Raw genomic sequence first — 12,967 nt, forward strand, 5'->3', positions numbered from 1 at the left:
TACCAAGCTAGATAGATTAACCAAAGCACCCACGTCCTGCCTATTCTATGTGTTCAGTAGAGGAATTCAACACAAAAATGTTTTAAAGTATTTGAAGAAAACAGAAGGGGTGGTTCACACAATCCTGGGCTGCTAGAAGGCACCAACCTTGTTGCCTGGGCCCTTCTCCTTCCATACACTCACCCTTTCTCCAGAAGTATCTAGAGAACGCAAGGGATTATCTCCCCCATCCTGAAACGTCTAAGGCAACAGCAGACCTTCTAAGATGGTCACCTTTATGGCAAGTGCTGGTGGAAGGTGCTGGACCACAACCACAACCTCAGTGCAGGTGGAAGGTAAGTTTGGAATAGGGTAGGGAGAGTATCAGGAGAGAAGTGGACAAAAGTATAGAGAATCTTTAGAAGTCAGTGAAAGAAGAAACATGCTGAGGAACAGCTCTTCTGGTGGAACTTGCTAGAACTACCATGTCGACATGGACAAGGATCTTGGCCACTTGCCCACTAAAGACACTGTAGACATGGCTATGCTGCCTTCATGACGGTCAGGAGCAGACCTGGTCTTGCTGGAGGTCCCAGCGAGCCCCAGGCCTGCCTGGAGGAACCAAATGGCCTTTGGCACAACTGTGTCCCCCACCCACCCAGCAGGCTCTGGGGGCTCCTGAGGCTGCTCTTCCTTTAGACAAGTCCTGCTGCCTGTCCTTCCCCCAAGATGCTGGAAGCAAAGGGTTGAGGAGGTCCAGTCTCATTAAAGTCCATGCCCCAGGCTATCACTGGAGGTCAGACTTCCTGAGGTTGTCCAGCTCCTCGATAGGGCCCCTCCAGGGCTGGGAGGAAGAGCCCTCACCTCCCCCACAGGAGGCCCTTGCGCTCACTCTGGGGAGGGTGGAGAAGGGCAGTCTGCAAGCGGTCTCCCATCCCCCAGCATTATTCTTGAGACCCCTGTGGAGCTCAGCCCAATTTCTAATCCCAACATGACAGGCTCCCTGGAGTACCTGGCTATTCCTTCAGGCCTCATACTGGAGGTGGTCTCCTTTCCTCTGCAGTCCTCTCCAGGCAGAGGAAGATGACCTTCTTTTTTTTTTTTTTTTTTAAGATTTTTATTTATTTATTTGACAGAGATAACAAGTAGGCAGAGAAGCAGGCAGAGAGAGAGGAAGGGAAGCAGTCTCCCCGCTGAGTGGAGAGCCCAATGCGGGGCTCAATCCCAGGACCCCAAGACCATGACCTGAGCCGAAGGCAGAGGCTTTAACACACTGAGCCACCCAGGCACCCCGGAAGATGACCTTCTGAAGAGAAGTAGGAAGCAGGGACTCTGGTCACCTCATTCATATTGTGTGTTTCTGATGTTCTTCCTTCAGACAAACTGACATTTGCTTACACATGTTCAGAAAAAAGTGACATCAAACAAGCTTCAGGAGCAAGGGGATAGTGACGCACAAGGTATTAGCCTTAGAACAAGTTTAGACCTCTGTGGGAAAGGCCTCTAGGCAGGACTCATCCTCTCTGTAGGAGTCCAGGTGGACATCCTCTTGGTCCTAGACACTCCCCCAGGCAGAAACCTGTCACTCAGTGCTGCCAGTCCAGGCCAGCTCTCTCGACAGCAGCTGCTCAGAGGTCTCCCTCTTCCCCGAGGCACGCGCAGGACCCTGCTCACACAGAGGCTGTAGAGGTATTAAGGGAAGGGGACTGTCGGAGGACAACGAGGGAGTCGGTTTTCTCTACAGACGAAAACAGCTGAGTGAAGCTTCCACAGAAGGCGGTGGTCACTGAAGGACCCCCCACACACACACAAAGAGGACTCCACATACAGGCTGGGGCCTGGCCATGCTGCCCTAGCCCTTCTCTGCAATGACAGGGACAGGACTGACACTAAGGATCCTATAGCCCCAACCTGCCCCGACCTTTTCGACACAAGACCCCCTTCACACCAAGCATTAAATGTTCAACTTTGCAGCTGACAGCACAGCAGGGTCCTGTGGCTGAGAGGACAGGCTCCCTAAGTCCCAGCTTTTATTATGAGGCAGAAAGGGAAGGGGCAACTGGGTGGCTCAGTCAGTCGAATGTATGCCTTCGGCTCAGGTCATGATCCCGGGGTCCTGGGATTGAGCCCTACATCGGGCTCCGTGCTCAGCAGGAAGCCTGCTTCTCTCTCTCTCCCTGTTTTTGCTCCCTCTCTCTGTCTCTATGTCAAATAAATTTTTAAAAATCTTTGAAAAACAACAAAAAAAGGGTAAACACCACTTTCAAAAAACAGTGAAATGATCATGGATATGAAACCCTCTTATCCTTTAACTCTGAAGGACAGCCACAGCCTTCTTCTAAAGCCCAGCCTTGTCATCTCCAAGACAGTCCTGCCGGGACTTCGGGGACCAACCACCCCGACCTCTTCCCCATCCCACCCCCAGATAAACCCCTCTGGTCCACCGGGAACACTCTGCCCTAGAAGACAGACTTGTGCCTTCGAGGCAAATCCCTGCCTCACAGGCCTGGGACTCCGGAAGGACACACCCAGGGAAACGTGACTCGGGGCAAGAGATACATCCACCAAAGAGATAAAAATGACATTTGAAAATGGATTCTTTGCAGCAGTCCTGTAGCATCTCTGGAAGTTGGAATTCAATCTGGAAAGGAATTAACTACTTCACCTGTCCGTCCCAGCGAACTACGGAAGTGATGGGCTCACTCTGAATCCCCACCTACTCACACCTTCGTGCAAGCTCTGGTGTCATCTGGATGGAAAACACCACTTAGGGAAGGGAGTGGGGGGAGGAGGGAAGTCCAAAAAGGGAAAAACAAGCCTCTCAGAAGCCCCTCCCACATCCTTCCCTGACTCCCAGGCCTCTGAAGCAACTGAAATGCAGAACATTTGAACTGGAAGAAACCTTATTTTTAGAGGAGGAAACCAAAGCCCAGAGGTCCAGTGAGTTGCTCATGGTCTATGTCCACGAGCTCTATGTCCCCAGGTGCCCATGAGTCAATACTTTGCAGACCTCAGTCTCACACCCCAACTTACTCGGCCCTCAGTCAGGTTGGCCTTGGGCACCCTGAAAACAAGTGGCCTTTAGCCTCTGAGCTAAGAAGGCAGAAACAGAAGGCTGACTTGGGGGTGGGGGGTGTCTTGTCTACTGGATGATCCCATGCTTAGTCCTTAACAAAATTAATTATAGGAAAGTCAAAGGAAGACAGACTACCGATTCCCACCAGCTAAGTGGGAACAGCCTTGTGCCCTGCTGACTTGCAGGCAGGCACCGGAACAGGGCCACAGACATGCCTCACACAGAGCAGCTGGGCACGTGTGGCCCCAAACACCCAAGTCCAAACAGAAGCCCAGGCCACCCCATCAGCCACCACCACCCCCACCAGCCAGACCCTGGGAGTTGATGAAATGCAACCGGTGTTACATCTAGCTTACAGCTTTCCTGACATGAAGATACTAAAGGTCCTGTGGCACCTGAGTGGCTCAGTTAAGCGTCTGCCTTCGATCTCAAGATCCTAAGATTGAGGCCCACATCAGGCTCTGTGCTCAGTGCAGTCTGCTTGTCCCTCTCACTCTCCCCCTGCCCGCTTGCTCTCTCTCTGTCAAATCAATAAAATCTTTAAAAAAAAAAAAAAAAAAAAGATACTAAAGGTCCTTTCTTTTTCTAAAGATATTGGTGTATTTATTTATTTGAAAGAGAGAGAGGGCAAGAGCAAGCAGGGGGACAGAGAGAGACAAGCAGACTCTGCATGAGCACAGAGCCTGATATGTGGCTTCATCTCAAGACCCTGAGACCATGACCTGAGCTGAAAGCAAGAGTTGGTCACTTAAGGGACGGAGCCACTCCAGTGTCCCCTAAAGGTCCTTTCTAAGCTTGCATCAGCCATCATCATTCTTCCTTCAGGGGGAAGAAACACTATTGAGAATGGAGACACCAGAGGACTCGGGCTCAGCCTTCTGCTCAGCAGGCACCTGTTGCTCAGATATGGAAACAAAAGAAAAAGAGCCTCAAACCAACTGTCAGGGAGCCTGGGTAAGGAGCCCCAGCCTGGCCACAAGCCTGGCAGATGGCTTTGTAGCCTTCCTCTGCTGCTTCAACTGTAAAGAGGAAGGATGTACTGGCCTTGGGGTCCTTCACACTCTACCTTGTGAGATACCAGGGACACAGGAGAAGGTGACTGAGTCCCCAGATAAGGCTTGGGTATTGTCCTCCAGCTGCTCAGAGCTTAAGCGACTCCCTTCTGCACGTAAAAAGGCCAAGAAAGTGATGAAAAGGGGGACAGAGATTGAGAGAGTGACAGAGCAGGAAGTCAGCAGCCAGACCCTAGGGGTCTGGAAGGGGTCTCTGCTGGGGCGGTGTTGGGGTTGACAAAAAGAAACCTCAGGGCAGTCCCCCCCATGTAACTCCCTCCCAGAGATCTCTGTGGCCAGGGTTTCTTCTTTAGGGTGTGCATGTAGAAGGCAGGGTGGGGGAAGGGAGCCGCCTGGGTCCCAGGCCGAGGCTTGGCACCAGCAGGTCGCTCTTACCCCTCCCGGGGGAAAGAAGTCCCTCTGAGTGGGGCCACTTGACGAGAGGTGGATGGAATGTGGTGACACGGCCCGCAGATGCAGGACTTATAAGGGCTGAACAAGGACACAGGGAAAAAGAGCAAGCAGATACAGCCAGACAGTGGATGGGAGTTGAGACACAGGCTCCCAGAAAACCAGTGCTTCCCATGCTCCCTCCAAAGAACTCTGGGCCACTCAGCTCCGGGGCTAGGACACTGCCCAGCTTCCCTGCACGTAGGACATCTTCGATGCTGTGAAGGACCAGGCTTCAGATGTGTTCTATAGCATTAAGCCTGCCCCTGCTAATTACAGCCCCAAATCACAGGGTTTGGCTCTCAAGACCCCACCTGGGGCCGCACTTTGTGGTTCCCAGGTCTTTCATACCTACCATCTGGCATAGAACAGGATAGTCCCTGGGTGAAACAGGCAGAGCAGTCGGGCCATTTCACAGATGAAGAACCAGCTCAGGGACTGGCTGCTGGGCCAGCCAGGGGCAGAGCTGGAAGTAAAACCCAAGTCACCTGGGAAGTCGGGCACTTGCCCTACAACCTGCCATGTGTCTCAGAGTCCAGACTGTGTATGTATGGGCTCAGGGGAAGCAAACTGGGGTGGTAAGAAATTCTCTAAAGGGTGGGGCAGGGCCAGGTACCAATGGAGTCTTAAATAATAAGGCTTCTGACCTCAGGCTACAAGCCACTTCTAGCCCCAGGAACAGAAAGCACAACATCTCAGGGACAGACCTGGTCACAAAGCCTGTTTTGAGTACAGCCTACATCTCATTTATAGGAAAGCAGACCAAACCACCTGAACTGCACGGTGCAGACTCAATGCACCAGGAGATTGTTTTCCATTTGGTTCTAGACACTGCCAGGGGCCAAGGCTTTCCGAGGCAACTCAAGTGGCAGGGTCACAGGGTCCCCAGCACAAAGGATCGTGAGGGCAGGCTTCCTTCCCTCCTGTGCCACCCACCTCCGCCATCCCTCCTAAGCCTGTGTGGTCAGCCAACACAGATCTATTGCTCGTTCCTGTCCCTGGCAAGAGTCGCAGCTGTCACCACTGCCACGCACCAAAGTGTATTTCCCGGAGAACCTTATATCCCTCCCCCAGCTCCAAAACCAGTACCTCCAACCCTTAAACCCTTAAACCACTTGACGTTATTTCATTGTGAACACAGAGTACCAAGCCTACCACACCTGCCCACTACCTGAAGGAAGCAGATGAAGCCTGGTAAGAGGGGGTTCCTAACACAATGCTTCTGTTGGGAGGGAATCTGTTTGGGAACAGAAGCTGCTTCAAGGGTCTGCATTTTGGATTGCAGCTCCCGGGTCACACACATCTCCAGCAGTGCCTGGATATAGCCACCACCACACATTAAGAATGAGGGCCAGTTGGGCGCCTGGGTGGCTCAGTGGGTTAAGCCGCTGCCTTCGGCTCAGGTCATGATCTCGGGGTCCTGGGATCGAGTCCCGCATCGGGCTCTCTGCTCGGCAGGGAGCCTGCTTCCTCCTCTCTCTCTCTCTCTCTCTCTGCCTGCCTCTCTGCCTACTTGTGATCTCTCTCTGTCAAATAAATAAATAAAATCTTTAAAAAAAAAAAAAAAAAAAGAATGAGGGCCAGTCTGGGCAAAAGTCCTTCCAAGTCTTCATTTCAACAAATGTTCTCAAAAAAGGGTCCAGGTCCTATTCCAGTTACCTCTCCTGACACCCCCTCTACCAGTAAAAGCCCAAGACCCATTTGGGAAGGGAGAGGGTAGCAAACCACAAAAGGGAGCTAGGTAATCCAGACACTCATCCCACAGCCTCGTCTAGGTCAGGCCCTACCCTTTCTTCCCGGGAGTCCCAGGCATGTTTCAAACTATACAGGCAGCCTTGATGACTTGTGACAGCCAAGAGCCTCTGCTCAGTGGGCCATAAAAGACTAAAGGCCATGGCAGACAGGCCTAGACAGACCCGCCCATACCCACAGCCCCTGCTATCCTCCAGAGGCCCCCAGCACAGACTATTCCACCAGCGGACTCTTCAGGAAGGTCTGATTCTTCTGTCAGCCGTGGCACATCTCAGAGGAATCCACATTTTTTCCATCCAAGGATACAACAGGGGAAGCAGCAGAAAGAGGGAGGCCATGCTGTCTCTGGGCAGGGAGTAGATGGGGTTCCAGCACACAGAGCTTTGTGGGGTATCTATAGTTCCCACCTCACAGCAACACGGTTTCTGAAGTATAGGGATGGCCTCTGCCCTCCTGCCTCATGGCTTTGCCAGAGGTGTGAGCACGCCTCTGAGGCAGCCATGGTCAGGGGACAGCAGAGAAACAAGCAAGTTACCAGATGTCACTGCCACCCAAAACCAAAGCTCAGCCGAGTCTGAGAGCCACAGCCCAGGAGCCCAGCCCTCAGGGCAGGTAGGATGGACTCCTCTTGCTCTCAGGACTGTCTGGAGGCCCAACAGGATAAGTGAGTGGAGAGCACGAGAGCAAAAAGCAAGGCATCCCACACTTCATGTCTTGACTCCACTTTGAGTACTCCTCAGCCCCTCTCTGGAGATGGGGATGAGAAGAAATCAGAAGGTCCAAATGCTGAATGGGATTGAGAAGCTGGTTCTTATTGGGATAAGCTAGACAGGCTGCCCATGTGCAGGAAAAGAAAAGATAAGGCACCTCAACAGAATGATGCCCGTTCCCTCCCCCACAAAATGACAGTCACTTTAGAGTGGGTACCATTTCTTCAATTAAGATGCCCAAAGCAGCAGGGTACCAAGGTGGGCTGGGGGCAGGGGTAGGGGTGGGAATGAAAGCAGTAAGCCCCAGGACAGGCAACAAGGAGGTGTACTACCATGGAGGGTGAATAATAAAACGGGCTTGGTCTGCTTTTATCATCCTGTGATAGCAATTCTCAACAATACCTGTGATAAAAGGCTCCTCTCCCAAGGGCTGCCAGCTCCCATCACCCAGTCCTCAGATGCCTGAGCCCAATGGGAACTAGCCTGCAGCAACATCACCCAAAGCTCGGGCCTCAAAAACTTTAGTTGCAGGACTTTACTCCCCACGCCCCCAACCCTCACCAAAAACCCTAATGTAAAACGGAACAGCAGGTATAGCATGTGGTTAAGGGCAAATTCTGGGTTCAAATCCCAAATTATCTACTTACTAGCTACGTGATAGTTTTAAAAGATGTTATTTAATTGAGAGAATGCACGCACACATACACACACACAAGCTGGGGGCGGGGGGGCAGGGAGCAGAGGGAGAAGGAGAGAATCCCGAGGACTCCATGCCAAGCACGGAGGCTGACATGGCACTTGATCTGAGGACCCTGAGATCATGACCTGAGCAGGACACCCAGCCAACTGAGCCACCCAGGGCCCCTACCTGAAAGTTATTTAAACTTTTGGTCTCAGATTCCTCATTCATAACGTGGTGATGACAATAAAGTAAAGCAATTCACAGAGCTGTTGTGAAAGTTCAAGGAGGTAAAATGGTCAGGTATTTAGAATAACGCCCGGCACGAAAGCTGGGCATGCTCACTAATACCAGGACAGCCTCTCTATTACTATTTGAGCAGAGAGGTCACATCCACAACAACCCCAGCCTATAGAATCTGCCTGAGCCTACCTGCTGGGGCTCTGTCTCCAGGTAAACGCCCAGAACAGAGGCCTGCCTTCACTCATACAAACAAACAAATAATAAAAAGCTTACAGATAGAGCACCAAGATGTCCTGGATTCTGTCAAAGATTTCTGATGGCAGAGAAAAAGGGAAGTGGCTGAGTCACATGCTGGACCCCAGAATTCCTTCACCTTCATCTAGAGTGCTAACCCTGGCCCATCCTGCCAGGGATGTGGCTGGCTCCTCAGAGACCTCTAGAGGACACAGGACAGACCAAGGGGTGCCAGGCCTGCAAGCAGCCACACTGGCCTGGATCCATTGGATGCAACAGACCAGCAAAGATGGAGTGGGAGGACAGGAGAGGCCAAGACCCTCAGGTTAAGCTGTCACTTCTTTGGCTGCCTTTCTACAGTTTACCATTAGGCTGGCAAAAAAATTTCTTTAACTCTTAGAAACTTGAACTCCTTCCACCCCACGATTCCAAATACTACGCTCCCTTCAGCTCTGCCGCCCCCCCACACAGTGAATAATTACTGTAACTTAGTTTCATCATGTATTATGAAAGTCTCCTTTTTCAAAATAGAATGCTTTCAAACCACAAGTACCCCTCCCCAGAAACACTGTAACGCTCTAGCCAGCCCTAAAGAATCACTAAGGCATGCTTGGGTCTGGGGTTCCAAAGCATCAGAGGCAAGCCTGCCCTGTGCTACAGTCTCACCGTACTTTCTGGAGCTCCCAGCACCAGCCATGACCCACCTGGGTTAAGGCATAGCCTCCAGATCAAAAGGGACACTTAGCTCTTCCCCTGCAGACCTTCTCCTTAATTCATCGCCGTCCTCCTTAGCTTTCAAATAGTACCATAGCTTCTAACACATCTCCTTTCCAAGTGGCAGAAAAAGGCCCATTTCCCCCCAGCCCTGCGTGATCTTGGACTCTTCATAATGTGGCCCCCAGAACGGCTGCAGCCTAGCAAACACCAGGTACTCCTGCGGTTCCACAATCTACCTCTCCCTCTGACATCTGCTATGCGCTCTTCTTGGAACACTTTCTGACCAGCACAGGCTTCCCAACCTCTTAACCTGGCCACATCTCAGGAAGGGCTGATCTCTACCTTCTCAGGGGCACCACCGCATCACTTGCTGATATCCCTTATATTACCTACTGTTGCATTTAACCTCCATCCCCTCCTCCTTCTTACCTTCTAGTCTGTGACCTTGAACCTGTAATCCTGCTCCCTGAACCAGTAAAGGAACCTAATGCCTGTGATAGGGATAAAGCCCCCAGCCATAAGGTGGTCAAGCAGGCAAAGTCAAGGCTACACAAAGGAGCAGCCCTACTGATACCCCCTTCTGGAACCATGACAACCAACCCCTTTCTCCAGCCACCTAACACCTTTAGGAATTGAGGTCTTCTGGTGGGCAAGAAGGATTCCTTGGTTTTCCAAGCTTGCTTTACCTAATCTCTGAGAGCCAGCCTGGCTCAGCCATGAGAGTAAACTACCCCAGCTAACAGAGATTCCCCAGATGGTGGCTCCTGGGGGGATGCAGAAATGACTGCCAAGGGGGAAGCTAAGCTAAAGGGAAGGAATTCAGTTCCAGCTCAAACCACCAATTCAACAAGGAACCTCAGCAGAAGAGCTCTTGGTCCAGAAGTCTAATGAGGAGAGGGGGCTCATCCTTGCACTTAACCTGACCAGAGCAGACACTAGAATCCAGGAGATTCCCAGAACTTTAATTTTAGAACTCTGTTACATACAAGCCTGTGCCCCTCCATCAGCACCAGGTGCGCTGATTCCCTTAACCACTACGGTGCTGTGACCCACCTCTGCCCCTAAGGAGGAGTCACAGGGATTCCACTTCTTGAAGATTCTGCCTTCTCTCTCAGAAAAAGCACTTAGAAAAAAGTGACCAATACTTCACATGCTTTCTCTAAGAACTTAGCTTGGCCACAAGGTTCACCCATCCCACTTCAAAGGGGGTAGGTCTGAGGGTCAGCCCAGCCTCTTGGGTGAACCCCCTGCTGAAGTCAACCATCTAGCACTAGTGGCCTTCTGGGTCTTTGCCCAGCTTCACAAGAGGCCAAGCAGAGATCCCATATACACCAGCAACCCTGTCACCCTCCCCTCAACTCTCAGGGGAGATTCTGAACAACCAGGTACAGTTAGGATGGGGTTAAGGTTCCCACCAGTGCCATGGGCCTGTCAGCATGTCAAGGTCCGAGGAAGACAAGGACTTCAGGAGCCAACCCCCGACCCTTGCACTGGAGCCCACACAACCCCAGCGGACAAATGTCAGGCCCTCCCTTGTCATCCTTCTGTGTGAAGTTATATATTTCCCACCCCTTCGCCCAAAAAAGTGAGATCTAGACCTAGATTCTCAAGATGCCATGCCATTGGTGGACTCGGACTAGCAGCAACCCTCTGAATTACTAAGAGTGGGTGCCGGTGGTGTGACCCTCCCACCATCCCTCCCACAGTGAGGAGCCCAGCCCAGCAGTGGGCCACCGCCGCCATTCTGCACCACACCTACAGCACGGCCCGCTGGCACCACGGCCACTGCACTGGAGGGAGGCAGCAGCACCGGCCCCCATCAGGGGCTCTGCGGTTACTATCCTCAGACCAAGGGGAAAGGAGCTCAGGGTGGATAACTGGCCCTTGGTTTCCTGGGCAAGGGCTTTCCAGGGCGCGGCAGGAAGGGTCTCTCAGCCCTGGAGTGACACAGCTTGCCAGAGGCCCTTGGAGACAGCTGCAAAGCCTGCCCCTTCCACACCACTTTTTGTCTCAGCCGGCCCAGGTCCTGGTCTCCATTCGCTGCCCATAGCTCTCAGGCTTATATCCACCACCTCACACCCCACCCCACCCCGCCCACAAACACCCTCCCCGATTTGGCCATCCCATTAACCACCCAGCTACTGCTGATTCCACGAAGCCGCCTCACAAGCCCTCCTCTTAGCACATGTCCGGTGGTCAAGATAATGTCGCCTCTCCTTGCAGAATCCCACCCAGGCCAGCTCTGGGGTCCTGGATTGCCTGCCGGGTCAAAACCGAAGGGAGGAGAACCGGGAAAGAAGTATCTTCAGGCATCTCTTTCTCAACTCTCACTAACCACCCGCCGACCTCTTTGCCAAAGCCCAAGTTCTGGGGCTGCAAGGAAAGTCCGTCCACCCCGCGTGACTACAGCTCAGTTGTAGTGAACCAAAGCGCGGGGCGGCCGGCCCGGGACTCCAAGGTCACGGGGAGGGGTCAGGGTGGAAAGTGTAAGGCAGTGAGGGTGCCGCCCGCCCGCGGTCCTAATCCCGTTTAGTTCCTTCCAGCCGAGGCGGGAGTCCCGGCCTTACCGGAGGAGCGCCTCGGAAGGCTGTAGCGGGCAGTTCCGAGAGTGGAGAACAAGGGACGCGCGGGCAGCGGGCGTGGGGCAGGCAAGGCGCCGCTCGCCCACCACGGGACGCACGGACGGCGGCAGGCGCGCGGCCCGCCCCGAGCCCGGGAGGGCGGGGAGACAATGCCCGCCCGGCGGGGCAGTCCAGGCCGCGCGCCCCCGCCCGCCGGACACGGGCTGCTCCTCCCTGACCGAAGGGCAGCGGCGGGAAGGCGCCCGGAGCGCTTGCCAGACCGGCCCCGCGCGGCGCGGGAGGCCCAGCGCGCCCTCTCCCCCGCCCACCTCCGCGTGCACTTCACCCCGACAAGTCCCGGGGCCGCAGACCCACCTCCTCCTCCAGAGTGCCGCCGGAGCCCGTGCCGGTGCCCGTGCCGGTGCCGGTGCTGGTGCTGTGCTCGCCGTCCGGCTTCAGGTTGCTCATGGTGCGGGGGGTGAGGTGGGGGTGGCGAGGGGAAGGGAACACTGAGGGCGAGCGCGGCGCCCGGCCCCGGCGAGGAGGTGGGAAGGGGCGCGGTGAGCGGTGCGCTCCGGGAGTGCGGGGCGGGGTGGCGGTGGGGGGCGCGCGGGGCGGTGAGAGGGGCAGCCGCCGCGTCGGGCTGGGGTCACATCAAGTTTGGCGGGTGCGGGAGGTGGGGAGGGGGGTGCGGCGGGGGGGGCACTCGGAACCGGAGCCGAGCCCGAGCGGCCGCCGCCTCCGCCTTTTCACTGCGACCGGCGAGTGCGCCCGCGGCGGCGGCGGCGGCTGCGGCGGGGGGCGGGCGCCGGGGGAGGGGGCGGGCGCCGGGCGGTGGCGGGGGGCGGGGGCCGGAACCGGCCTCAGCTGGGGCCCGGCCAGCCCCCTCCCCCGCCCTCCTCGCGGTCTCCGGGGGAACGCGCAGCCAATCCCCGCCGCCCACTGAGGGCTCGCCCCGGCCGGGGCTGCAGCGCGCCAGCCTCCGGCAGGGCTTTTTCCCTCTCCCTCGTCGTCTCTCACCCTCTCTTTCCTTTCCCCTTACCCTACTGTGACAAGTTTTTAAAGTTTGATGAACTCGCCCAGTGAACTTTCTTAAAGGGTCCGTGCGCTCCGTGCTGTCCCAGCCCGCGGGAGGTGGAGCTGCGTGCCAGGCACCCGCGCTCGCTTGTCCCCAGCTATCCGTGGCCCGCCGGCCCCACGCGAGAGGCGCCCGAAGCGAGGCTCCTGGGTCGTCGCGGAGGAAAAGCTCCCCTCGTACCCTGACTGGGGGTTACAGAGTGTCCCGCGCACTCATTTCACCCCCAAGTCCAGCCTCTCAGTCCCCGGCCATGCTCCTGCCTTCCCCGAGCGCAGGACTGTTGGGGGTTGGGTTCTGAGGGTGATGGCGGTCGGGAGCCCGACACCTGGGGTTTGGCTCTGACTGGCCGCTGTTTTGCTGCGTGACCTTGAGGAAATCACTTCCCCTCTCTGGCTTCAGGCTTCCAGCCCAGAGGGTGGGACTTAGATCTCAAACT

At 55.0% G+C, this 12,967-nt stretch overlaps 1 protein-coding gene across 1 annotated transcript in view; it reads right to left on the minus strand.

Moving 5' to 3' along the window:
• OAZ2 (ornithine decarboxylase antizyme 2) overlaps positions 1-12,221 on the minus strand; it is a 69,966-nt gene extending 57,745 nt beyond the window's left edge. Inside the window, 1 exon segment of the mRNA XM_032342849.1 lies at positions 11,829-12,221. Coding sequence (XP_032198740.1) covers positions 11,829-11,921 — 93 coding nt within the window. The 5' untranslated portion in view covers positions 11,922-12,221.
• Positions 12,222-12,967: the final 746 nt, after the last annotated feature.

The sequence above is a fragment of the Mustela erminea genome, chromosome 5 (genome assembly GCF_009829155.1).
Source record: "Mustela erminea isolate mMusErm1 chromosome 5, mMusErm1.Pri, whole genome shotgun sequence".
NCBI classification, from domain to species: Eukaryota; Metazoa; Chordata; class Mammalia; order Carnivora; family Mustelidae; genus Mustela; species Mustela erminea.